The sequence below is a fragment of the Salvelinus fontinalis genome, chromosome 39 (assembly GCF_029448725.1).
Source record: "Salvelinus fontinalis isolate EN_2023a chromosome 39, ASM2944872v1, whole genome shotgun sequence".
In the NCBI taxonomy this organism is placed as follows: Eukaryota; Metazoa; Chordata; class Actinopteri; order Salmoniformes; family Salmonidae; genus Salvelinus; species Salvelinus fontinalis.
In genome coordinates, this window is record NC_074703.1 from 2,058,155 (window position 1) to 2,086,085 (window position 27,931).

Consider the following 27,931-nt stretch of genomic DNA (forward strand, 5'->3'; position numbering starts at 1 on the left):
ATCTGCAGCTTTTAAAGTGATCATTTGTCTTCCTTTCTCCTCAAACTTGTCCCAGTGATGTGAAGACTCTGGTATGCCATCCACAACGATGTTATTTCTCCTGGATTTGTCCCTCTAGATATTTTTCCCCAGCCATCTGTAATAATGATTCCACAGAGAGTGTTGATGTCATCACACGTGAACTCACAGTTTGTTGTCATCTTGCTGCAAGTCTCTTTCAGGACATCCAGCTCTCCCTGCGAGAACTGCAAACTGTTCTTAATGTCCTGGACCTCTCTGGTCAGATCATCTTAATATCCTGGACCTCTCTAGTCAAATCATCTTAACATCCTGGACCTCTCTGGTCAGATCATCTTAACGTCCTGGACCTCTCTGGTCAGATCATCTTAACATCCTGGACCTCTCTAGTCAGATCATCTTAACATCCTGGACCTCTTTGGTCAGATCATCTTAATATCCTGGACCTCTCTGGTCAGATCATCTTAACATCCTGGACCTCTCTGGTCAGATCATCTTAACGTCCTGGACCTCTCTGGTCAGATCATCTTAACATCCTGGACCTCTCTGGTCAGATCATCTTAACGTCCTGGACCTCTCTGGTCAGATCATCTTAATATCCTGGACCTCCCTGGTCAGATCATCTTAACGTCCTGGACCTCTCTGGTCAGATCATCTTAACATCCTGGACCTCTCTGGTCAGATCATCTTAACATCCTGGACCTCCCTGGTCAGATCATCTTAACATCCTGGACCTCTCTGGTCAGATCATCTTAACATCCTGGACCTCCCTGGTCAGATCATCTTAACGTCCTGGACCTCTCTGGTCAGATCATCTTAACGTCCTGGACCTCTCTGGTCAGATCATCTTTTTATTTATTTATCATCTCTGTATTTGGACAAAGTTCTTGGAAGCTATATTCCTGTTGTTGTAACATCTCTGCTTGATATTTTCGGTCGTTTAAAAGATTCTTCAACCTGTGAAAGAGAGACACTACAGTCCTCGGTGGTACTCGCGCCGGCTTTGGTTTTGGATGCCATGGTAGCAACGTAGGCTGGTAGGCTTGGTACTCCACGCAGTTCCAGACAGGACAGGTCGCAAGGCAGATGGAGACAGCAACAAACAGCAGGGATTTAGACAGCCACAAGCCTGGGACAATACGCGGCCCCAGCCACAAGGGCTAACCACGTCGCGGGCTGTGTTCAAGCTTTCAGGAAACCTTGCTAACTTGCTAGCTAGTTAGCAGCTCGGCTAGCTGCTACGCCAAGCAGCTCTATAGACTTTTGGAGGATCCCTGGACAGATAGTAGTGGTCCCAGCAACTGATGCTAACCGCGTTGCGGGATCCCCCTCTCAAAAGGTAGCTAGTAACCAAACTTCATCAATAGAACCCCTTGTCAGAGACTTTCAAAACAACAAACCCGAGCTCGGTTGGAGTTCGTTGATCCCCAGTGGTGAATGAGGTGTGTTTGTCCGGGGCTACGAAATGTGTACTGTGTCCATGTTTCAGGTGAGTGTACCTTTGTCACAGCCGTCTCCATAGTAACCAGGTGGGCAGATGCACACCCCTGGACTCATACATAGTCCACCATTCAGACACCTGGGAGAGCAGAGGGCTGGGGGGAGAGCGGAGGAGGACAGGAGAGGAGAAAAATCTACGTCAGAAACCTCAAATATTTAATTCACCTTCAGCTGCTTGTAACCCTTCACCCCTTCAACACTAAATTCATTTAATTCACCGTCAGCTGCTTGTAACCCTTCACCCCTCAACAATACATTCATTTAATTCACCTTCAGCTGCTTGTAACCCTTCACCCCTTAAACACTAAATTCATTTAATTCACCGTCAGCTGCTTGTAACCCTTCACCCCTCAACAATACATTCATTTAATTCACCGTCAGCTGCTTGTAACCCTTCACCCCTTCAACACTACATTCATTTAATTCACCGTCAGCTGCTTGTAACCCTTCACCCCTTCAACACTACATTCATTTAATTCCCCGTCAGCTGCTTGTAACCCTTCACCCCTTCAACACTACATTCATTTAATTCACCGTCAGCTGCTTGTAACCCTTCACCCTTCAACACTACATTCATTTAATTCACCTTCAGCTGATTGTAACCCTTCACCCCTCAACACTACATTCATTTAATTCACCGTCAGCTGCTTGTAACCCTTCACCCCTTCAACACTACATTCATTTAATTCACCTTCAGCTGCTTGTATGTCACGCCCTGGCCTTAGTATTCTTTGTTTTCTTTATTATTTTAGTTAGGTCAGGGTGTGACATGGGGAATGTTTGTGTTTTGTTGGTTTTGGGTGTTTTTTATGGTAAAGGGGTTGTTGTATAGTATATGGGTTTGTGTGGAGTACATGTGTCTAGTGTTGTCTATGTATGTTTAGTGGTCTAGGAGAGTCTATGGTTACCTGAATGAGTTCCCAATTAGAGACAGCTGATTTCGGTTGTCTCTGATTGGGAGCCTTATTTAGGGTAGCCATAGGCTCTCATTGGTTGTGGGTAATTGTCTATGTGATACGTTTGTAGCCAGTGTGTGCACATCGTTGTTTTAGCTTCACGATCGTTTTCTTGTTTTGTTTAGTGTTTAAGTGTTTTTGTTTCGTGTGCCTTCTTCGTAAATAAAAAGGAGATGGCTTATTTTCCTAAAGCTGCGTTTTGGTCCGTCAATCCTCCACACGATCGTGACAGAATTACCCACCATCGGACCAAGCAGCGGAAAACAAAGCAACAGCAGCAATGTCAAGACTCCTGGACGTGGGAGGAAATTCTAGACGGGAGAGGACCCTGGTCACAGCCAGGGGAATATCACTGCCCCAAGGCAGAGATGGAGGCAGCACGGCGACACGGGAGGAAGCCCAAGAGACAGCACAACATTTTTTTTGGAGGGGGGCACTTGGAGCAGTCGGCGAAGTTGAGGGGTGAGTCTGAGTGGGTCGAGGAGTTATTGGACAGATTGGAGGAGAGTGAACGAAGGGGAGATTATGAGACATTCGAAGAGTTGTTGACGAAATTGGAGGAGAGTGAAGAGAGAGAGCTGTTGGTTTGGCAGAGTATGCAATGCATTCTCCCTGAGGAGCGTATTAGCTGTCCGATGCCACCTGTGTCAGTTCCTCGTACTCAGCCTGAAACTTGTGTTAAAGTTCCGGAACATTTGATGCCGGCTATACACACCAGGTCTCCAGTACACCTTCACAACCCGGTGTGTCCTGTTCCTACTTTTTGCACTCATCCTGAGATGCATGTCCCCAGCCCTGTACCACTAGTTCCGGCACCAAGCACTAGGTCTAAGGTGCGTCTCCAGAGCCCTTTACGCACTGTTCCTGCTCCCCGCACTAGCTTTGAGGTGCGTGTTTCCAGCCCATTACCACCAGTGCCTACACCACGCATCAAGCTTCCTGGGTGTCTCCAGAGCCCTGTTCTTCCTCCACGTACTAGCCCTGTGGTGCGTGTCTCCAGCACATTACCACCAGTGCCTACACCACGCACCAAGCCCTCTGTGTGTCTCCAGAGTCCTGTACGCACTGTTCCTTCTCCCCGTACTCGCCCTGATGTGCGGGTCCTCAGCCCGGTACCACCAGTACCGGTACCACGCACAAGGCCTATAGTACGCCTTGAGAGTCCAGTGTGCCCTGTTGTTGCTCCCCGCACTAGCCTTGAGATGCGTGTCCCTAGCCCGGTACCACCAGTTCCGGCACCACGCACTAGGCCTAATGTGCGTCTCCAGGGTCCAGTATGCCCTGTTCCTTCTCCCCGCACTAGCCCTGAGATGCGTGTTCCCAGCCCGATACCACCAGTGCCGGCACCACGCACTAGGCCTAATGTGCGTCTCCAGGGTCCAGTATGCCCTGTTCCTTCTCCCCGCACTAGCCCTGAGATGCGTGTCCCCAGCCCGGTGCCACCAGTCCCGGCACCACGCACCAGGCCTACAGTGCGCCTCAGCCGGCAGGAGTCTGCCGTCTGCACAGCGATGACTGAACTGCCCGTCTCCCCAGCGCCATCTGAGCCATCCGTCTCCCCAGCGCCATCTGAGCCATCCGTCTCCCCAGCGCCATCTGAGCCATCCGTCTCCCCAGCGCCATCTGAGCCATCCGTCTGCAATGAGCCTGCAAAGCCGCCCGTCTGCTATGAGCCTGCAAAGCCGCCCGTCTGCCATGAGCCTACTGAGCCGTCCGCCAGACAGGAGCCGCTAGAGCCGCCAGCCAGACAGGAGCCGCTAGAGCCGTCCGTCAGACAGGAGCCGCCAGAGCCGCCAACCAGACAGGATCTGCCAGAGCCGCCAACCAGACAGGATCTGCCAGAGCCGCCAACCAGACAGGATCTGCCAGAGCCGCCAACCAGACAGGATCTGCCAGAGCCGCCAACCAGACAGGATCTGCCAGATCAGTCAGCCAGCCATGAGCAGCCAGATCCGTCAGCCAGCCATGAGCAGCCAGATCCGTCAGCTAGCCATGAGCAGCCAGATCCGTCAGCTAGCCATGAGCAGCCAGATCCGTCAGCTAGCCATGAGCAGCCAGATCCGTCAGCTAGCCATGAGCAGCCAGATCCGTCAGCCAGCCATGAGCAGCCAGATCCGTCAGCCAGCCATGAGCAGCCAGATCCGTCAGCCAGCCATGAGCAGCCAGATCCGTCAGCCAGCCATGAGCAGCCAGATCCGTCAGCCAGCCATGAGCAGCCAGATCCGTCAGCTAGCCATGAGCAGCCAGATCCGTCAGCTAGCCATGAGCAGCCAGATCCGTCAGCTAGCCTTGAGCAGCCAGATCCGTCAGCTAGCCTTGAGCAGCCAGATCCGTCAGCTAGCCATGAGCAGCCAGATCCGTCAGCTAGCCATGAGCAGCCAGATCCGTCAGCTAGCCATGAGCAGCCAGATCCGTCAGCTAGCCATGAGCAGCCAGATCCGTCAGCTAGCCATGAGCAGCCAGATCCGTCAGCCAGCCATCGGCCGTCCCTCAGTCCGGAGCTTCAGTCCGGAGCTGCAGTCCCTCAGTCCGGAGCTGCAGTCCCTCAGTCCGGAGCTGCAGTCCCTCAGTCCGGAGCTGCAGTCCCTCAGTCCGGAGCTGCCGTTCCTCAGTCCGGAGCTGCCCCTTATCCTGGTGCTGCCCCTTATCCTGGGGCTGTCTCTTACCCTGGTACTGCCCCTTAGTTCGGAACTGCCCCTTACCCTGGTACTGCCCCTTACCCTGGTACTGCCCCTTAGTCCGGAGCTGCCCCTTAGTCCGGGACTGCCCCTTAATGCAATGGGGTTAATGTGGAGAGGGGTCATTTTGAGGAAGCTAAGGAGGTGGTTAGGGACTGTGGTGACGTGGGGACCACGACCAGAGCCGGAGCCGCCACCGTGGATGGAAGCCCACCCAGACCCTCCCCTAGACTGTGTAATGGTGCGCCCGGAGTTCGCACCTTAAGGGGGGGGTTATGTCACGCCCTGGCCTTAGTATTCTTTGTTTTCTTTATTATTTTAGTTAGGTCAGGGTGTGACATGGGGAATGGTTGTGTTTTGTTGGTTTTGGGTGTTTTTTATGGTAAAGGGGTTGTTGTATAGTATATGGGTTTGTGTGGAGTACATGTGTCTAGTGTTGTCTATGTATGTTTAGTGGTCTAGGAGAGTCTATGGTTACCTGAATGAGTTCCCAATTAGAGACAGCTGATTTCGGTTGTCTCTGATTGGGAGCCTTATTTAGGGTAGCCATAGGCTCTCATTGGTTGTGGGTAATTGTCTATGTGATACGTTTGTAGCCAGTGTGTGCACATCGTTGTTTTAGCTTCACGATCGTTTTCTTGTTTTGTTTAGTGTTTAAGTGTTTTTGTTTCGTGTGCCTTCTTCGTAAATAAAAAGGAGATGGCTTATTTTCCTAAAGCTGCGTTTTGGTCCGTCAATCCTCCACACGATCGTGACATTGTAACCCTTCACCCTCAACACTACATTCATTTAATTCACCGTCAGCTGCTTGTAACCCTTCACCCCTTCAACACTACATTCATTTAATTCACCGTCAGCTGCTTGTAACCCTTCACCCCTTCAACACTACATTCATTTAATTCACCTTCAGCTGCTTGTAACCTTTCACCCTTCAACACTACATTCATTTAATTCACCGTCAGCTGCTTGTAACCCTTCACCCTCAACACTACATTCATTTAATTCACCGTCAGCTGCTTGTAACCCTTCACCCTCAACACTACATTCATTTAATTCACCGTCAGCTGTTGTAACCCTTCACCCCTTCAACACTACATTCATTTAATTCACCTTCAGCTGCTTGTAAACCTTCACCCCTTCAACACTACATTCATTTAATTCACCGTCAGCTGCTTGTAACCCTTCACCCCTTCAACAATACATTCATTTAATTCACCTTCAGCTGCTTGTAACCCTTCACCCTCAACACTACATTCATTTAATTCACCGTCAGCTGCTTGTAAACCTTCACCCTTCAAAACTACATTCATTTAATTCACCGTCAGCTGCTTGTAACCCTTCACCCTCAACACTACATTCATTTAATTCACCGTCAGCTGCTTGTAAACCTTCACCCTTCAACACTACATTCATTTAATTCACCTTCAGCTGCTTGTAACCCTTCACCCTCAACACTACATTCATTTAATTCACCGTCAGCTGCTTGTAACCCTTCACCCCTTCAACACTACATTCATTTAATTCACCTTCAGTTGCTTGTAACCCTTCACCCCTTCAACACTACATTCATTTAATTCACCGTCAGCTGCTTGTAACCCTTCACCCCTTCAACACTACATTCATTTAATTCACCTTCAGCTGCTTGTAACCTTTCACCCTTCAACACTACATTCATTTAATTCACCGTCAGCTGCTTGTAACCCTTCACCCTCAACACTACATTCATTTAATTCACCGTCAGCTGCTTGTAACCCTTCACCCTCAACACTACATTCATTTAATTCACCGTCAGCTGTTGTAACCCTTCACCCCTTCAACACTACATTCATTTAATTCACCTTCAGCTGCTTGTAAACCTTCACCCCTTCAACACTACATTCATTTAATTCACCGTCAGCTGCTTGTAACCCTTCACCCCTTCAACAATACATTCATTTAATTCACCTTCAGCTGCTTGTAACCCTTCACCCTCAACACTACATTCATTTAATTCACCGTCAGCTGCTTGTAAACCTTCACCCTTCAAAACTACATTCATTTAATTCACCGTCAGCTGCTTGTAACCCTTCACCCTCAACACTACATTCATTTAATTCACCGTCAGCTGCTTGTAAACCTTCACCCTTCAACACTACATTCATTTAATTCACCTTCAGCTGCTTGTAACCCTTCACCCTCAACACTACATTCATTTAATTCACCGTCAGCTGCTTGTAACCCTTCACCCTTCAACACTACATTAATTTAATTCACCGTCAGCTGCTAGTAACCCTTCACCCCTTCAACACTACATTCATTTAATTCACCTTCAGCTGATTGTAACCCTTCACCCCTCAACACTACATTCATTTAATTCACCTTCAGCTGCTTGTAACCCTTCACCCCTTCAACACTACATTCATTTAATTCACCGTCAGCTGCTTGTAACCCTTCACCCTCAACACTACATTCATTTAATACACCGTCAGCTGCTTGTAACCCTTCACCCCTTCAACACTACATTCATTTAATTCACCTTCAGCTGCTTGTAACCCTTCACCCCTTCAACACTACATTCATTTAATTCACCGTCAGCTGCTTGTAACCCTTCACCCCTTCAACACTACATTCATTTAATTCACCTTCAGCTGCTTGTAACCCTTCCCCCCTTCAACACTACATTCATTTAATTCACCTTCAGCTGCTTGTAACCCTTCACCCTCAACACTACATTCATTTAATTCACCTTCAGCTGCTTGTAACCCTTCACCCCTCAACACTACATTCATTTACTTCACCGTCAGCTGATTGTAATCCTTCACCCTCAACACTACATTCATTTAATTCACCTTCAGCTGCTTGTAACCCTTCACCCCTTCAACACTACATTCATTTAATTCCCCGTCAGCTGCTTGTAACCCTTCACCCTTCAACACTACATTCATTTAATTCACCTTCAGCTGCTTGTAACCCTTCACCCCTCAACACTACATTCATTTAATTCACCTTCAGCTGCTTGTAACCCTTCACCCTCAACAATACATTCATTTAATTCACCTTCAGCTGCTTGTAACCCTTCACCCCTTCAACACTAAATTCATTTAATTCACCGTCAGCTGCTTGTGTCACGTTCCTGACCTGTTTTCTCTTGTTTTGTATGTCTTTATTGGTCAGGGCGTGAGTGTTGGGTGGGTAGTCTATGTTTTGTATTTCTATGTTGGGTTTTGTGTTCGGCCTGGTATGATTCTCAATTAGAGACAGGTGTGTATCGTTTGTCTCTGATTGAGAGTCATACTAAGGCAGCCAGGGTTTCACTGGGGTTTTGTGGGTGTTTGTTCCTGTGTCCACACAGGACGGTTGAAGGTTAGTCACGTTTGTTGTTTTGTAGTGTCTTGTTTTGCTGTTTTCATTAAAAGGTGGCTTATTTCCCTCAATCCGCATCTTGGTCCTATCCATGCTCCTCCTCGTTTGAGGAGGAGAACAACATTGACTGCCTTTACAGCTTGTAACCATTCACCCCTCAACAATACATTCATTTAATTCACCGTCAGCTGCTTGTAACCCTTCACCCCTTCAACACTACATTCATTTAATTCACCGTCAGCTGCTTGTAACCCTTCACCCCTTCAACACTACATTCATTTAATTCCCCGTCAGCTGCTTGTAACCCTTCACCCCTTCAACACTACATTCATTTAATTCACCGTCAGCTGATTGTAACCCTTCACCCTCAACACTACATTCATTTAATTCACCTTCAGCTGCTTGTAACCCTTCACCCCTTCAACACACCATTCATTTAATTCACCTTCAGCTGCTTGTAACCCTTCACCCTTCAACACTACATTCATTTAATTCACCGTCAGCTGCTTGTAACCCTTCACCCCTTCAACACTACATTCATTTAATTCACCGTCAGCTGCTTGTAACCCTTCACCCTCAACACTACATTCATTTAATTCACCGTCAGCTGCTTGTAACCCTTCACCCCTTCAACACTACATTCATTTAATTCACCTTCAGCTGCTTGTAAACCTTCACCCCTTCAACACTACATTCATTTAATTCACCGTCAGCTGCTTGTAACCCTTCACCCCTTCAACAATACATTCATTTAATTCACCTTCAGCTGCTTGTAACCCTTCACCCTCAACACTACATTAATTTAATTCACCGTCAGCTGCTTGTAAACCTTCACCCTTCAACACTACATTCATTTAATTCACCGTCAGCTGCTTGTAACCCTTCACCCTCAACACTACATTCATTTAATTCACCGTCAGCTGCTTGTAAACCTTCACCCTTCAACACTACATTCATTTAATTCACCTTCAGCTGATTGTAACCCTTCACCCTCAACACTACATTCATTTAATTCACCGTCAGCTGCTTGTAAACCTTCACCCTTCAACACTACATTCATTTAATTCACCTTCAGCTGCTTGTAACCCTTCACCCTCAACACTACATTCATTTAATTCACCGTCAGCTGCGTGTAAACCTTCACCCTTCAACACTACATTCATTTAATTCACCTTCAGCTGCTTATAAACCTTCACCCCTTCAACACTACATTCATTTAATTCACCGTCAGCTGCTTGTAACCCTCTCTCCTTCAACACTACATTCATTTAATTCACCTTCAGCTGCTTGTAAACCTTCACCCCTTCAACACTACATTCATTTAATTCACCTTCAGCTGCTTGTAACCCTTCACCCTTCAACACTACATTCATTTAATTCACTGTCAGCTGCTTGTAACCCTTCACCCCTTCACCACTACATTCATTTAATTCACCTTCAGCTGCTTGTAACCCTTCACCCCTTCACCACTACATTCATTTAATTCACCGTCAGCTGCTTGTAACCCTTCACCCCTCCAACACTACATTCATTTAATTCACAGTCAGCTGATTGTAACCCTTCACCCCTTCAACACTACATTCATTTAATTCACCTTCAGCTGCTTGTAACCCTTCACCCTCAACACTACATTCATTTAATTCACCTTCAGCTGATTGTAACCCTTCACCCCTCCAACACTACATTCATTTAATTCACCTTCAGCTGATTGTAACCCTTCACCCTCAACACTACATTCATTTAATTCACCGTCAGCTCCTTGTAACCCTTCACCCTCAACACTACATTCATTTAATTCACCGTCAGCTGCTTGTAACCCTTCACCCTCAACACTACATTCATTTAATTCACCTTCAGCTGCTTGTAAACCTTCACCCCTTCAACACTACATTCATTTAATTCACCGTTAGCTGCTTGTAACCCTTCACCCCTCAACACTACAGTCATTTAATTCACCGTCAGCTGCTTGTAAACCTTCACCCTTCAACACTACATTCATTTAATTCACCTTCAGCTGATTGTAACCCTTCACCCCTTCAACACTACATTCATTTAATTCACCGTCAGCTGCTTGTAACCCTTCACCCTCAACACTACATTCATTTAATTCACCGTCAGCTGCTTGTAACCCTTCACCCTTCAACACTACATTAATTTAATTCACCGTCAGCTGCTAGTAACCCTTCACCCCTTCAACACTACATTCATTTAATTCACCTTCAGCTGATTGTAACCCTTCACCCCTCAACACTACATTCATTTAATTCACCTTCAGCTGCTTGTAACCCTTCACCCCTTCAACACTACATTCATTTAATTCACCGTCAGCTGCTTGTAACCCTTCACCCTCAACACTACATTCATTTAATTCACCGTCAGCTGCTTGTAACCCTTCACCCCTTCAACACTACATTCATTTAATTCACCTTCAGCTGCTTGTAACCCTTCACCCCTTCAACACTACATTCATTTAATTCACCGTCAGCTGCTTGTAACCCTTCACCCCTTCAACACTACATTCATTTAATTCACCTTCAGCTGCTTGTAACCCTTCACCCTCAACACTACATTCATTTAATTCACCGTCAGCTGCTTGTAACCCTTCACCCCTTCAACACTACATTCATTTAATTCACCGTCAGCTGCTTGTAACCCTTCACCCTTCAACACTACATTAATTTAATTCACCGTCAGCTGCTAGTAACCCTTCACCCCTTCAACACTACATTCATTTAATTCACCTTCAGCTGATTGTAACCCTTCACCCCTCAACACTACATTCATTTAATTCACCTTCAGCTGCTTGTAACCCTTCACCCCTTCAACACTACATTCATTTAATTCACCGTCAGCTGCTTGTAACCCTTCACCCTCAACACTACATTCATTTAATTCACCGTCAGCTGCTTGTAACCCTTCACCCCTTCAACACTACATTCATTTAATTCACCTTCAGCTGCTTGTAACCCTTCACCCCTTCAACACTACATTCATTTAATTCACCGTCAGCTGCTTGTAACCCTTCACCCCTTCAACACTACATTCATTTAATTCACCTTCAGCTGCTTGTAACCCTTCCCCCCTTCAACACTACATTCATTTAATTAACCGTCAGCTGCTTGTAACCCTTCACCCCTCAACACTACATTCATTTAATTCACCTTCAGCTGCTTGTAACCCTTCACCCCTCAACACTACATTCATTTACTTCACCGTCAGCTGATTGTAACCCTTCACCCTCAACACTACATTCATTTAATTCACCTTCAGCTGCTTGTAACCCTTCACCCCTTCAACACTACATTCTTTTAATTCACCTTCAGCTGCTTGTAACCCTTCACCCCTTCAACACTACATTCATTTAATTCACCGTCAGCTGCTTGTAACCCTTCACCCCTTCAACACTACATTCATTTAATTCACCTTCAGCTGCTTGTAAACCTTCACCCCTTCAACACTACATTCATTTAATTCACCTTCAGCTGCTTGTAACCCTTCACCCTTCAACACTACATTCATTTAATTCACTGTCAGCTGCTTGTAACCCTTCACCCCTCAACACTACATTCATTTAATTCACCTTCAGCTGCTTGTAACCCTTCACCCCTCAACACTACATTCATTTACTTCACCGTCAGCTGATTGTAACCCTTCACCCTCAACACTACATTCATTTAATTCACCTTCAGCTGCTTGTAACCCTTCACCCCTTCAACACTACATTCTTTTAATTCACCTTCAGCTGCTTGTAACCCTTCACCCCTTCAACACTACATTCATTTAATTCACCGTCAGCTGCTTGTAACCCTTCACCCCTTCAACACTACATTCATTTAATTCACCTTCAGCTGCTTGTAAACCTTCACCCCTTCAACACTACATTCATTTAATTCACCTTCAGCTGCTTGTAACCCTTCACCCTTCAACACTACATTCATTTAATTCACTGTCAGCTGCTTGTAACCCTTCACCCCTTCACCACTACATTCATTTAATTCACCTTCAGCTGCTTGTAACCCTTCACCACTCCATTCATTTAATTCACCGTCAGCTGCTTGTAACCCTTCATCCCTTCACCACTACATTCATTTAATTCACCTTCAGCTGCTTGTAACCCTTCACCCTCAACACTACATTCATTTAATTCACCTTCAGCTGATTGTAACCCTTCACCCCTCCAACACTACATTCATTTAATTCACCTTCAGCTGATTGTAACCCTTCACCCTCAACACTACATTCATTTAATTCACCGTCAGCTGCTTGTAACCCTTCACCCTCAACACTACATTCATTTAATTCACCGTCAGCTGCTTGTAACCCTTCACCCTCAACACTACATTCATTTAATTCACCTTCAGCTGCTTGTAAACCTTCACCCCTTCAACACTACATTCATTTAATTCACCGTTAGCTGCTTGTAACCCTTCACCCCTCAACACTACAGTCATTTAATTCACCGTCAGCTGCTTGTAAACCTTCACCCTTCAACACTACATTCATTTAATTCACCTTCAGCTGATTGTAACCCTTCACCCCTTCAACACTACATTCATTTAATTCACCGTCAGCTGCTTGTAACCCTTCACCCTCAACACTACATTCATTTAATTCACCGTCAGCTGCTTGTAACCCTTCACCCTTCAACACTACATTAATTTAATTCACCGTCAGCTGCTAGTAACCCTTCACCCCTTCAACACTACATTCATTTAATTCACCTTCAGCTGATTGTAACCCTTCACCCCTCAACACTACATTCATTTAATTCACCTTCAGCTGCTTGTAACCCTTCACCCCTTCAACACTACATTCATTTAATTCACCGTCAGCTGCTTGTAACCCTTCACCCTCAACACTACATTCATTTAATTCACCGTCAGCTCCTTGTAACCCTTCACCCCTTCAACACTACATTCATTTAATTCACCTTCAGCTGCTTGTAACCCTTCACCCCTTCAACACTACATTCATTTAATTCACCGTCAGCTGCTTGTAACCCTTCACCCCTTCAACACTACATTCATTTAATTCACCTTCAGCTGCTTGTAACCCTTCACCCCTTCAACACTACATTCATTTAATTCACCGTCAGCTGCTTGTAACCCTTCACCCCTTCAACACTACATTCATTTAATTCACCGTCAGCTGCTTGTAACCCTTCACCCTTCAACACTACATTAATTTAATTCACCGTCAGCTGCTAGTAACCCTTCACCCCTTCAACACTACATTCATTTAATTCACCTTCAGCTGATTGTAACCCTTCACCCCTCAACACTACATTCATTTAATTCACCTTCAGCTGCTTGTAACCCTTCACCCCTTCAACACTACATTCATTTAATTCACCGTCAGCTGCTTGTAACCCTTCACCCTCAACACTACATTCATTTAATTCACCGTCAGCTGCTTGTAACCCTTCACCCCTTCAACACTACATTCATTTAATTCACCTTCAGCTGCTTGTAACCCTTCACCCCTTCAACACTACATTCATTTAATTCACCGTCAGCTGCTTGTAACCCTTCACCCCTTCAACACTACATTCATTTAATTCACCTTCAGCTGCTTGTAACCCTTCCCCCCTTCAACACTACATTCATTTAATTCACCGTCAGCTGCTTGTAACCCTTCACCCTCAACACTACATTCATTTAATTCACCTTCAGCTGCTTGTAACCCTTCACCCCTCAACACTACATTCATTTACTTCACCGTCAGCTGATTGTAACCCTTCACCCTCAACACTACATTCATTTAATTCACCTTCAGCTGCTTGTAACCCTTCACCCCTTCAACACTACATTCATTTAATTCACCTTCAGCTGCTTGTAACCCTTCACCCCTCAACACTACATTCATTTAATTCACCTTCAGCTGCTTGTAACCCTTCACCCTCAACACTACATTCATTTAATTCACCGTCAGCTGCTTGTAACCCTTCACCCCTTCAACACTACATTCATTTAATTCACCTTCAGCTGCTTGTAACCCTTCACCCTCAACACTACATTCATTTAATTCACCGTCAGCTGCTTGTAACCCTTCACCCCTTCAACACTACATTCATTTAATTCACCGTCAGCTGCTTGTAACCCTTCACCCCTCCAACACTACATTCATTGCGGTAATGAATGTTTCACTTAGCTCTGCCTGTGGAAGGCACTAAAGAGCCTTACTACTGTTGAGTCTTTTCCAAGAATGAATATCGTAATCACAATGTCTCAAGACGTGTCGACAGCAAAATAAAACGCAGGTGTTTTCACAGAACACTTCTCTTATATCCATCGTCTACTCTACGTGCCTCAAAGCCTCTACACGGTCCACATAACGGACGTTCCTCTGCATAGCTCTCTGCGTAGTTCTACGTACTTTTTTGCGGCTTCATTTTTTGTGTGGGGGGGGGGGAGCGAGGCAAAAGGAGCTCCGTAGCCCTGTTTGAGTAGACTGTGAAATCCCTGTGGAGACTCTTTACTGTTCATATGACACCAAGACAACAAAACCAATCATTTTTCTCCACTCCCTCAGTCAGTGTGTAGCTGGACAGAGTCTTTCTCTAACCTCTTGAAAGCCTTAAAATAGATGGAACACATGTTCGTTGCCACCCAACCAGCCTGCTGACACTGACATGATTGTTTTTCTGTTCTGGAAAACATTTCAAATAAATTTGCTCTCCGTTTAACTGGTCTGGATGGAGCCTGTTAAACCAGTGCTTTGTAAAAAAAAAAATGTTCCATGATGTTTTTTAGTTGTGGTGCCTTGAGGCAACGTTAAGCCTCCACAAACATAACCTTTTACAGATTCGTTAATACATTTAAATGCAATGCGGTGGTTCTGTTGTTGTCTGAAAATGATAGGCCTGCCTGAGCAGGGTTGGTGTGTCATAACTGTGAAACAACACACAACCTCTATTCTTATTATTATTATATATATTATATTATTATATATTATTATTATTATTTACTATATTATTATTTATATTCTCTTTCTCTAGCCATTCATTTCATTAAGGTTTTATCCTTTTGTTGTTGTTGAGACATTCCAGGAAATGTAGAAGATATTCCACCCAGCATTGATGTGGGACAAGGAGAAGGGGAAAAAACCACACAAAGAAATCATTTTAAAATGTCATTCTATAGATTGAGCGACTCAAGCTATTGCGTTGACTGTGTGCCGTGTAGTGTACATCGATATGGTAATGGTGGAAGATTGATGGAATGGCTTGGATGTACAGGTGATACTAAACGTACCTTTCTCACAGTGAGGCCCGTAGAAACCATCCTGACATTCACACACCTGTCTCTCGTTGCAGAACCCACCGTTACGACAACCACCTGGACATTTAGCTGGGGAGACAGAGAGAGAGAGGAGGGGAGAAGAGACAGAGAGAGCAGGAGGGAGAGAGAGAGGGGGGAGAGAGAGAGAGAGCGGGAGAGAGAGAGAGAGAGAGCGAGGGAGAGAGAGAGGGGGGAGAGAGAGAGAGAGCGGGAGAGAGAGAGAGAGGAGGGGAGAAGAGACAGAGACAGAGAGAGGGGAGAAGAGACAGAGACAGAGAGAGAGAGAGAGAGAGAGAGAGAGAGAGAGAGAGCGGAGGGGAGAAGAGAGAGAGAGAGAGAGAGACGGAAGAGAGACGGGGAGAGAGAGAGACGGGAGAGACAGGAGAGAGACGGGGGAGAGAGAGAGACGGGAGAGACAAGAGAGACAGAGAGAGAGAACACGTGAGAAGAGAAAAGGTTGAGGCTAGTGGAGTCCTCCCTCCCTTCTTTCCTTTCTTCCTCCCTTCATTCCTTCCTTCCTTCTGTTCTTCCGTCCTCCCCCTTCCCCCTCTCTCTGACACTCTCCATAGCCTGCCATCTCAGAAGACCACTTCAAGGGAACCACATTCCACTACAGTGCAGTGAGATGCCATGGACTTGTATTCCAAATGGCACCCTATTACATCCAAATGGCACCCTATTACATCCAAATGGCACCCTATTCATACATCCAAATGGCACCCTATTCATACATCCAAATGGCACCCTTATGGGCTCTGGTCAAAGGTTTACAGTTCCACAACAGGGCCTGGTTCAAAGCAGACTGAATACCATCTCTCTACAACAGGGCCTGGTTCAAAGCAGACTGAATACCATCTCCCTACAACAGGGCCTGGTTCAAAGCAGACTGAAAACCATCTCCCTACAACAGGGCCTGGTTCAAAGCAGACTGAATACCATCTCCCTACAACAGGGCCTGGTTCAAAGCAGACTGAAAACCATCTCCCTACAACAGGGCCTGGTTCAAAGCAGACTGAAAACCATCTCCCTACAACAGGGCCTGGTTCAAAGCAGACTGAATACCATCGCTCTACAACAGGGCCTGGTTCAAAGCAGACTGAAAACCATCTCTCTACAACAGGGCCTGGTTCATAGCAGACTGAAAACCATCTCTCTACAAAACAACATGAAGGAGAAGCCTTTGAGGTGGGAATGGAAGTCAACAAGAGCTGTCAAACTATCCTTTTTAGGTTCTGGAGATCCATCGGCGTGTGAGGAACCCTTGTGTGCGTCCATAACGGCACCCCTATTCCATATCTATAGTGCACTACTTCTGACCAGAGCCCTATATAGGGAATAGGGGAGCCATTTGGAACACCACCTTAACACGGGCACCAGACAACATGTGGCCAGAGTCACAATAAGAAGACAAAATCTGTGGCCCAAATAGCACCTTATCCCAATTTAGTGCACTACTTTTGACCAGGTCCTGTAGGACTCTGATTCAAAGTAGTGCACTATAAAGGGAATAGGGTACTACTTTTGACCAGGTCCTGTAGGACTCTGATTAAAAGTAGTGCACTATAAAGGGAATAGGGTACCATTTGGGATGAAGCCAAGTCACACCACGACTCACTGAGACAACAGTTACAGAACAAAACTGGCACGACTTCTCAGACTTGTCCGTCCTTTGACACGTTCCTCCACTGTGTCGACAAACACAAGTGGGTGTCCAGGGGATTTGTGTTTGGTAAGACTTTTCCCGCGAAAGCTGGCACCAATATCGATTCTTGTTTGCGTTAAGGGAAAACGGATGAAATGGCACGGCCTCTAGTCAAAAGTAGTGCTTGTCTCATTCACTTGTGCGACGAGACCCATCTGGAGAAAGAGAAAGAGACGGAGGGATGAGTCTGGTTTCAGTTAGCTCAGGATTCACTGTATCCAACACGAGGAACAGAGGAAGGGATGAGTCTGGTACCTGTTAGCTCAGGATTCACTGTATCCAACATGAGGAACAGAGGAAGGGATGAGTCTGGTTCGAGTTAGCTCAGGATTCACTCTATCCAACACGAGGAACAGAGGGAGGGATGAGTCTGGTTTCAGTTAGCTCAGGATTCACTCTATCCAACACGAGGGACAGAGGAAGGGATGAGTCTGGTTTCAGTTAGCTCAGGATTCACTCTATCCAACACGAGGGACAGAGGAAGGGATTAGTCTGGTTTCAGTTAGCTCAGGATTCACTCTATCCAACACGAGGGACAGAGGAAGGGATGAGTCTGGTTTCAGTTAGCTCAGGATTCACTGTATCCAACATGAGGAACAGAGGGAGGGATGAGTCTGGTTTCAGTTAGCTCAGGATTCACTGTATCCAACATGAGGAACAGAGGAAGGGATGAGTCTGGTTTCAGTTAGCTCAGGATTCACTGTATCCAACATGAGGAACAGAGGGAGGGATGAGTCTGGTTTCAGTTAGCTCAGGATTCACTGTATCCAACACGAGGGACAGAGGAAGGGATGAGTCTGGTACCTGTTAGCTCAGGATTCACTGTATCCAACATGAGGAACAGAGGAAGGGATGAGTCTGGTTCGAGTTAGCTCAGGATTCACTCTATCCAACACGAGGAACAGAGGGAGGGATGAGTCTGGTTTCAGTTAGCTCAGGATTCACTCTATCCAACACGAGGGACAGAGGAAGGGATGAGTCTGGTTTCAGTTAGCTCAGGATTCACTCTATCCAACACGAGGGACAGAGGAAGGGATTAGTCTGGTTTCAGTTAGCTCAGGATTCACTCTATCCAACACGAGGGACAGAGGAAGGGATGAGTCTGGTTTCAGTTAGCTCAGGATTCACTGTATCCAACATGAGGAACAGAGGGAGGGATGAGTCTGGTTTCAGTTAGCTCAGGATTCACTGTATCCAACATGAGGAACAGAGGAAGGGATGAGTCTGGTTTCAGTTAGCTCAGGATTCACTGTATCCAACATGAGGAACAGAGGGAGGGATGAGTCTGGTTTCAGTTAGCTCAGGATTCACTGTATCCAACACGAGGGACAGAGGGAGGGATGAGTCTGGTTTCAGATAGCTCAGGATTCACTGTATCCAACACGAGGGACAGAGGGAGGGATGAGTCTGGTTTCAGTTAGCTCAGGATTCTCTGTATCCAACATGAGGAACAGAGGAAGGGATGAGTCTGGCTTCAGTTAGCTCAGGATTCACTCTATCCAACATGCCATTTACCTCTAATGTGAGGTCAATACCACGGGTGTGTACATCTCGAACGGTACCCTATTTCCTGTATAGTGCACTGCTGTTGACCAAGGGCCCATATCAAATCAAATCAAAGTTTATTTGTCACGTGCGCCGAGTACAGCAGGTGTAGGTAGACCTTACAGTGAAATGCTGAATACAACAGGAATACAACAGGTGTAGACCTTACAGTAAAATGCTTTACTTACAGGCTCTAACCAACAGTTCAAAAAAAGGTATTAGGTGAACAAGAGGTAAGTAAAGAAATAAAACAACAGTAAAAAGGACAGTGAAAAATCACAGTAGACAGGCTATATACAGTAGAGAGGCTATATACAGTAGAGAGGCTATATACAGTAGAGAGGCTATATACAGCAGAGAGGCTATATACAGCAGAGAGGCTATATACAGTAGAGAGGCTATATACAGTAGAGAGGCTATATACAGTAGAGAGGCTATATACAGTAGAGAGGCTATAAACAGTAGAGAGGCTATATACAGTAGCGAGGCTATATACAGTAGAGAGGCTATATACAGTAGAGAGGCTATATACAGTAGAGAGGCTATATACAGCAGAGAGGCTATATACAGCAGAGAGGCTATATACAGTAGAGAGCCTATATACAGCAGAGAGGCTATAAACAGTAGAGGCTATATACAGTAGAGAGGCTATATACAGCAGAGAGGCTATATACAGCAGAGAGGCTATATACAGCAGAGAGGCTATATACAGCAGAGAGGCTATATACAGTAGAGAGGCTATATACAGTAGAGGCTATATACAGTAGAGACTATATACAGTAGAGAGGCTATATACAGTAGAGAGGCTATATACAGTAGAGAGGCTATATACAGTAGAGAGGCTATATACAGTAGAGGCTATATACAGTAGAGAGGCTATATACAGTAGAGAGGCTATATACAGTAGAGAGGCTATATACAGTAGAGGCTATATACAGTAGAGAGGCTACATACAGTAGAGAGGCTACATACAGTAGAGAGGCTACATACAGTAGAGAGGCTATATACAGTAGAGAGGCTATATACAGTAGAGAGGCTATATACAGTAGAGAGGTTATATACAGTAGAGAGGCTATATACAGTAGAGGCTTTATACAGTAGAGGCTATATACAGTAGACAGGCTATATACAGTAGAGAGGCTATATACAGTAGAGAGGTTATATACAGTAGAGAGGCTATATACAGTAGAGGCTATATACAGTAGAGGCTATATACAGTAGAGAGGATATATACAGTAGAGAGGCTATATACAGTAGAGAGGCTATATACAGTAGAGGCTATATACAGTAGAGACGCTATATACAGTAGAAAGGCTATATACAGTAGAGAGGCTATATACAGTAGAGAGACTATATACAGTAGAGAGACTATATACAGTAGAGAGGCTATATACAGTAGAGAGGCTATATACAGTAGAGAGGCTATATACAGTAGAGGCTATATACAGTAGAGAGGCTATATACAGGAGAGAGGCTATATACAGTAGAGAGGCTATATACAGTAGAGAGACTATATACAGTAGCGAGGTTATATACAGTAGAGAGGCTATATACAGTAGAGAGGCTATATACAGTAGAGAGGCTATATACAGTAGAGGTTATATACAGTAGAGAGGCTATATACAGTAGAGGCTATATACAGTAGAGAGGCTATATACAGTAGAGAGGCTATATACAGTAGAGAGGCTATATACAGTAGAGAGGCTATATACAGTAGAGAGGCTATATACAGTAGAGAGGCTATATACAGTAGAGAGGCTATATACAGTAGAGAGGCTATATACAGTAGCGAGGCTATATACAGTAGACATGCTATATACAGTAGAGAGGTTAAATACAGTAGAGAGGCTATATACAGTAGAGAGGCTATATACAGTAGAGAGGCTATATACAGTAGAGAGGCTATATATAGTAGAGAGGCTATATAGAGTAGAGAGGCTATATACAGTAGAGAGGCTATATACAGTAGAGAGGCTATATACAGTAGAGAGGCTATATACAGTAGAGAGGCTATATACAGTAGAGGTTATATACAGTAGAGAGGCTATATACAGTTGAGAGGCTATATACAGTAGCGAGGCTATATACAGTATAGAGGCTATATACAGTAGAGAGGCTATATACAGTAGAGAGGCTATATACAGTAGAGATGCTATATACAGTAGAGAGGCTATATACAGTAGAGAGGCTATATACAGTAGACAGGCTATATACAGTAGACAGGCTATATACAGTAGACAGGCTATATACAGTAGCGAGGCTATATACAGTAGAGAGGCTATATACAGTAGCGAGGCTATTGCCAGTAGAGAGGCTATATACAGTAGAGAGGCTATATACAGTAGCGAGGCTACATACAGTAGAGAGGCTATATACAGTAGAGATGGTATATACAGTAGAGAGGCTATAGAGAGGCTACATACAGTAGAGAGGCTATATACAGTAGAGAGGCTATATACAGTAGAGAGGCTATATACAGTAGAGAGGCTATATACAGTAGAGAGGCTATATACAGTGAGATGCTATATACAGTAGAGAGGCTATATACAGTAGAGGGGCTATATACAGTAGAGAGGCTATATACAGTAGAGAGGCTATATACAGTAGAGGTTTTATACAGTAGAGAGGCTATATACAGTAGAGAGGCTATATACAGTAGCGAGGCTATATACAGTAGAGAATCCTATATACAGTAGAGAGGCTATATACAGTAGAGAGGCTACATACAGTAGAGAGGCTACATACAGTAGAGAGGCTATATACAGTAGCGAGGCTATATACAGTAGAGAGGCTATATACAGTAGAGAGGCTATATACAGTAGCGAGGCTATATACAGTAGAGAGGCTTTATACAGTAGAGAGGCTATATACAGTAGCGAGGCTATATACAGTAGAGAGGCTATATACAGTAGAGAGGCTATTTACAGTAGCGAGGCTACATACAGTAGAGAGGCTATATACAGTAGAGAGGGTATATACAGTAGAGAGGCTATAGAGAGGCTACATACAGTAGAGAGGCTATATACAGTAGAGAGGCTATATACAGTAGAGAGGCTATATACAGTAGAGAGGCTATATACAGTAGCGTGGCACTATGTATGGAATATGGAGCCAATTGGGACACAGTTCACGCCTTAGCTGTTATAAAACCTTTTGGACTAATTTTGATTTAAACAGCTAGATATATATTTTTCTACTTTGACACCACATCCCACATTGGGAAGGAGGAAAGGTCCCGGAACATTACAGCTGGTTTATGAAGTCTGGTTTGGTGTCGCTGCTTCCTGTAACAGATATGAAGTGCCCTAAGCTAGTATAATTCCCTGCTACAGCACGGCCTGGAGCTGAGGTCCACACCGGGTCTTTGACAGGGCTTGACAGAGCTTGTCTGGTGAAATGGAACCAATATAACAGTAACTAAACTGTAAACCCCCAACCCTGTCTATATAGCACCCCATCCCTGTACCCCAACCCTGTCTATATGGTACCCCATCCCTGTACCCCAACCCTGTCTATATAGCACCCCAACCCTGTCTACATAGTACCCCAACCCTGTCTACATAGCACCCCAACCCTGTCTATATAGTACCCCAACCCTGTCTATATAGTACCCCAACCCTGTCTATATAGCACCCCAACCCTATCTATATAGTACCCCAACCCTGTCTATATAGTACCCCAACCCTGTCTATATAGTACCCCAACCCTGTACCCCAACCCTGTCTATATGGTACCCCATCCCTGTACCCCAACCCTGTCTATATAGCACCCCAACCCTGTCTACATAGTACCCCAACCCTGTCTACATAGCACCCCAACCCTGTCTATATAGCACCCCATCCCTGTACCCCAACCCTGTCTATATGGTACCCCATCCCTGTACCCCAACCCTGTCTATATAGCACCCCAACCCTGTCTACATAGTACCCCAACCCTGTCTACATAGCACCCCAACCCTGTCTATATAGTACCCCAACCCTGTCTATATAGTACCCCAACCCTGTCTATATAGCACCCCAACCCTATCTATATAGTTTATTTTTATTTAATTTTTTATTTAACCAGGTAGGCAAATTGAGAACACGTTCTCATTTACAATTGCGACCTGGCCAAGATAAAGCAAAGCAGTTCGACACATACAACAACACATAGTTACACATGGAGTAAAAACAAACATATAGTCAATAATACAGTGAAAAAGATAAAAAAAATAAGTCTATATACAATGTGAGCAAGTGAGGTGAGATAAGGGAGGTGAAGGCAAACAGATATATGTATAAATAAATAAAAATATAAAAAGGCCATGGAGGCGAAGTGAGTACAACACAGCAAGTAAAATAAAAACTAAAAAAAACACTGGAATGGTTGGTTTGCATTGGAAGAAAGTGCAAAGTAGAGACAGAAATAATGGGGTGCAAAGGAGCAAAATAAATTAATAAATAAATACAGTAGGTAAAGAGGTAGTTGTTTGGGCTAAATTGTAGATGGGTTATGTACAGGTGCAGTAATCTATGAGCTGCTCTGACAGCTGGTGCTTAAAGCTAGTGAGGGAGATAGGTGTTTCCAGTTTCAGAGATTTTTGTAGTTCGTTCCAGTCATTGGCAGCAGAGAACTGGAAGGAGAGGCGTCCAAAGGAAGAATTGGTTTTGGGGGTGACTAGAGAGATATACCTGCTGGAGCGCGTGCTACGGGTAGGTGCTGCTATGGTGACCAGCGAGCTGAGATAAGGGGGGACTTTACCTAGCAGGGTCTTGTAGATGACCTGGAACCAATGGGTTTGGCGACGAGTATGAAGCGAGGGCCAGCCAACGAGAGTGTACAGGTCGCAGTGGTGGGTAGTATATGGGGCTTTGGTGACAAAACGGATGGCACTGTGATAGACTGCATCCAATTTATTGAGTAGGGTTTTGGAGGCTATTTTGTAAATGACATCACCGAAGTCGAGGATTGGTAGGATGGTCAGTTTTACAAGGGTATGTTTGGCAGCATGAGTAAAGGATGCTTTGTTGCGGAATAGGAAGCCAATTCTAGATTTGACTTTGGATTGGAGATGTTTGATGTGGGTCTGGAAGGAGAGTTTACAGTCTAACCAGACACCTAGGTATTTGTAGTTGTCCACATATTCTAAGTCAGAGCCGTCCAAAGTAGTGATGTTGGACAGGCGGGCCGGAGCAGGCAGCGATCGGTTGAAGAGCATGCATTTGGTTTTACTTGTATTTAAGAGCAGTTGGAGGCCACGGAAGGAGAGTTGTATGGCATTGAAGCTCGCCTGGAGGGTTGTTAACACAGTGTCAAAAGAAGGGCCAGAAGTATACAGAATAGTGTCGTCTGCGTAGAGGTGGATCAGAGAATCACCAGCAGCAAGAGCGACATCATTGATGTAAACAGAGAAGAGAGTCGGTCCAAGAATTGAACCCTGAGGCACCCCGAAAGAGACTGCCAGAGGCCCGGACAACAGACCCTCCGATTTGACACACTGAACTCTATCAGAGAAGTAGTTGGTGAACCAGGCGAGGCAATCATTAGAGAAACCAAGGCTGTCGAGTCTGCCAATGAGGATGTGGTGATTGACAGAGTCAAAAGCCTTGGCCAGGTCAATGAATACGGCTGCACAGTATTGTTTCCTATCGATGGCGGTTACGATATCGTTTATGACCTTGAGCGTGGCTGAGGTGCACCCATGACCAGCTCTGAAACCAGATTGCATAGCGGAGAAGGTGTGGTGTGATTCGAAATGGTCGGTAATCTGTTTGTTGACTTGGCTTTCGAAGACCTTAGAAAGGCAGGGTAGGATAGATATAGGTCTGTAGCAGTTAGGGTCAAGGGTGTCCCCCCCTTTAAAGAGGGGGATAACCGCAGCTGCTTTCCAATCTTTGGGTATCTCAGACAACACGAAAGAGAGGTTGAAGAGGCTAGTAATAGGGGTGGCAACAATTTCAGCAGATAGTTTTAGAAAGAAAGGGTCCAGATTATCTAGCCCGGCTGATTTGTAAGGGTCCAGATTTTGCAGCTCATTAAGAACATCAGCTGACTGTATTTGGGAGAAAGAGAAATGGGGAAGGCTTGGGCGAGTAGCAGAGGGGAGGGCAGTGCTGTTGTCCCGGGTAGGGGTAGCCAGGTGGAAAGCATGGCCAGCCGTAGAAAAATGCTTATTGAAATTCTCAATTATAGTGGATTTGTCGGTGGTGACAGTGTTTCCTATCTTCAGGGCGGTTGGAAGCTGGGAGGAGGTGTTCTTATTCTCCATGGACTTTACGGTGTCCCAGAACTTTTTTGAATTTGTGTTGCAGGAAGCAAATTTCTGCTTGAAAAAGCTAGCCTTGGCTGTTCTAACTGCCTGTGTATATTGGTTTCTGGCTTCCCTGAAAAGTTGCATATCACGGGGGCTGTTCGATGCTAATGCAGAACGCCATAGGATGTTTTTCTGTTGGTTAAGGGCAGTCAGGTCAGGAGAGAACCAAGGGCTATATCTGTTCCTGGTTCTAAATTTCTTGAATGGGGCATGCTTATTCAAGATGGTGAGGAAGGCATTTTTAAAAAATGACCAGGCATCCTCTACTGACGGGATGAGATCAATATCCTTCCAGGATACCCCGGCCAGGTCAATTAGGAAGGCCTGCTCGCTGAAGTGTTTCAGGGAGCGTTTGACAGTGATGAGTGGAGGTCGTTTGACCGCTGACCCATTACGGATGCAGGCAATGAGGCAGTGATCGCTGAGATCTTGGTTAAAAACAGCAGAGGTGTATTTGGAGGGCAAGTTTGTTAGGATGATATCTATGAGGGTACCCGTGTTTACGGAATTGGGGTGGTACCTGGTAGGTTCATTAATAATTTGTGTGAGATTGAGGGCATCAAGCTTAGATTGTAGAGTGGCTGGGGTGTTGAGCATGTTCAAATTTAGGTCGCCTAGCAGCACGAGCTCTGAAGATAGATGGGGGGCAATCAGTTCACATATAGTGTCCAGAGCACAGCTGGGGGCAGAGGGTGGTCTATAGCAGGCGGCAACGGTGAGAGACTTGTTTTTAGAGAGGTGGATTTTTAAAAGTAGAAGTTCAAATTGTTTGGGAACAGACCTGGATAGTATAACAGAACTCTGCAGGCAGTCTTTGCAGTAGATTGCAACACCGCCCCCTTTGGCCGTTCTATCTTGTCTGAAAATATTGTAATTGGGGATAAAAATGTCTGAATTTTTGGTGGTCTTTCTAAGCCAGGATTCAGACACGGCTAATACATCCGGGTTGGTAGAGTGTGCTAAAGCAGTGAACAAAACAAACTTAGGGAGGAGGCTCCTAATGTTAACATGCATGAAGCCAAGGCTATTACGGTTACAGAAGTCATCAAAAGAGAGCGCCTGGGGAATAGGAGTGGAGCCAGGTACTGCAGGGCCTGGATTCACCTCTACATCACCAGAGGAACAGAGGAGAAGTAGGATAATAGTACGGCTAAAAGCTATGAGAATTGGTCGCCTAGAGCTACCAGAGCAGAGAGTAAAAGGAAGTTTCTGGGGGCGATAAAATAGTTTAAAGGAATAATGTACAGACAAAGGTATGGTAGGATGTGAATACAGTGGAGGTAAACCTAGGTATTGAGTGATGATGAGAGAGATCTTGTCTCTAGAAACATCATTGAAACCAGGTGATGTCATCGCATATGTGGGTGGTGGAACTGCAGGGTTGGATATGGTATAGAGAGCAGGGCTAGAATCTCTACAGTGAAATAAGCCAATAAACACTAACCAGAACAGCAATGGACAAGGCATATTTACATTAAGGAGAGGCAAGCTTAATCGAGTGATAAATAAGGGTCCAGTGAGTAGAGGTTGGTTGGGGTCGTGGCGATCCAGACAGCTGGCCGGGTATATGGCTATCGGTAGCAGCATAGGATGGAGGTCTGTTTGTAGATACCTCGTGCGTTTCCGTCGGTAGGTTCCGTGTAGTGGGGTTTTGTTCAGATAGCAGCCGATAAGACAGCTAACGATTAGCGGGCCTCAGATGAGCGTTCAGGTAACGCCGGGACGGAGGTGCCGGTTGGATAAATCCCTCGGGCAGATAACGTCGGCAGTCAGTCGTGAAGGCCCGGTGGGGTTCCGTATCTGCAGCAGCAACAAAGAAGCGGGTCCGGATGGTGATGGAACTCCTCAGCTGGCTAGCTCCAGCATGATTTGAGTTAGCTCCGGGGTCGACGTAAGCCAATAGTCACACGGTATGCAGCTAGCTAGCTGCGAAATCAAGGTGCAAAATAGAGGCTGAGGCTGCGGTTGGAATCCGGGGAAACTGAGAGAAAAAAAGTCCCGGAATGCTCCGGTCCGAGTCGCGTTGCACTAAAGTGCCGGTAGATTATCGAGCTAGAGGAATAGCTGATGACCGCAAAACGTGGGCAGCTGAAACACCAACGCTAGCCAGCAAACCGGCTAATTTCGGGGCAGCTACAGATTAGCTTCTGGCTAGCTATCGGAGTAGCTTCTGGATTAGCTTTCAGGCTAGCTTCTGAATTAGCCCCTGGCTATCTTCCACGATGGATTTTCAGATTGAGGTGAATAGTACTTATTGTAATTGGTGAAGCGGGTTGCAGGAAAGCTTTTGCAGGAAAGCTTTTGTAGTTGAGTTCTTGGATAATAAAATAAATAAAAGATATGTGAAGAAAAGGTGTAAATATATATATATACAGGACACGACACGACAACACGGAAAAATACGTCTGAACTGCTAAGCTACCTTGGTAACAACCCCAACCCTGTCTATATAGTACCCCAACCCTGTCTATATAGTACCCCAACCCTGTCTATATAGTACCCCAACCCTGTCTATATAGTACCCCAACCCTGTCTATATAGTACCCCAACCCTGTCCACATAGTACCCCATCCCTGTCTATATAGGGGTAATGTGCCTGGTCTGTAGTCCTGGTTTGT

General features: G+C 45.4%; 1 protein-coding gene across 1 annotated transcript in view; it reads right to left on the minus strand.

Moving 5' to 3' along the window:
• wif1 (wnt inhibitory factor 1) overlaps positions 1–27,931 on the minus strand; it is a 64,949-nt gene that overhangs the window by 18,673 nt on the left and 18,345 nt on the right. The window contains exons 5-6 of the mRNA XM_055905936.1: positions 15,748–15,843; positions 1,518–1,613 (exon numbers count right to left, since the gene is read on the minus strand). Coding sequence (XP_055761911.1) covers positions 1,518–1,613; positions 15,748–15,843 — 192 coding nt within the window. The remainder of the gene's footprint in view (positions 1–1,517; positions 1,614–15,747; positions 15,844–27,931) is intronic.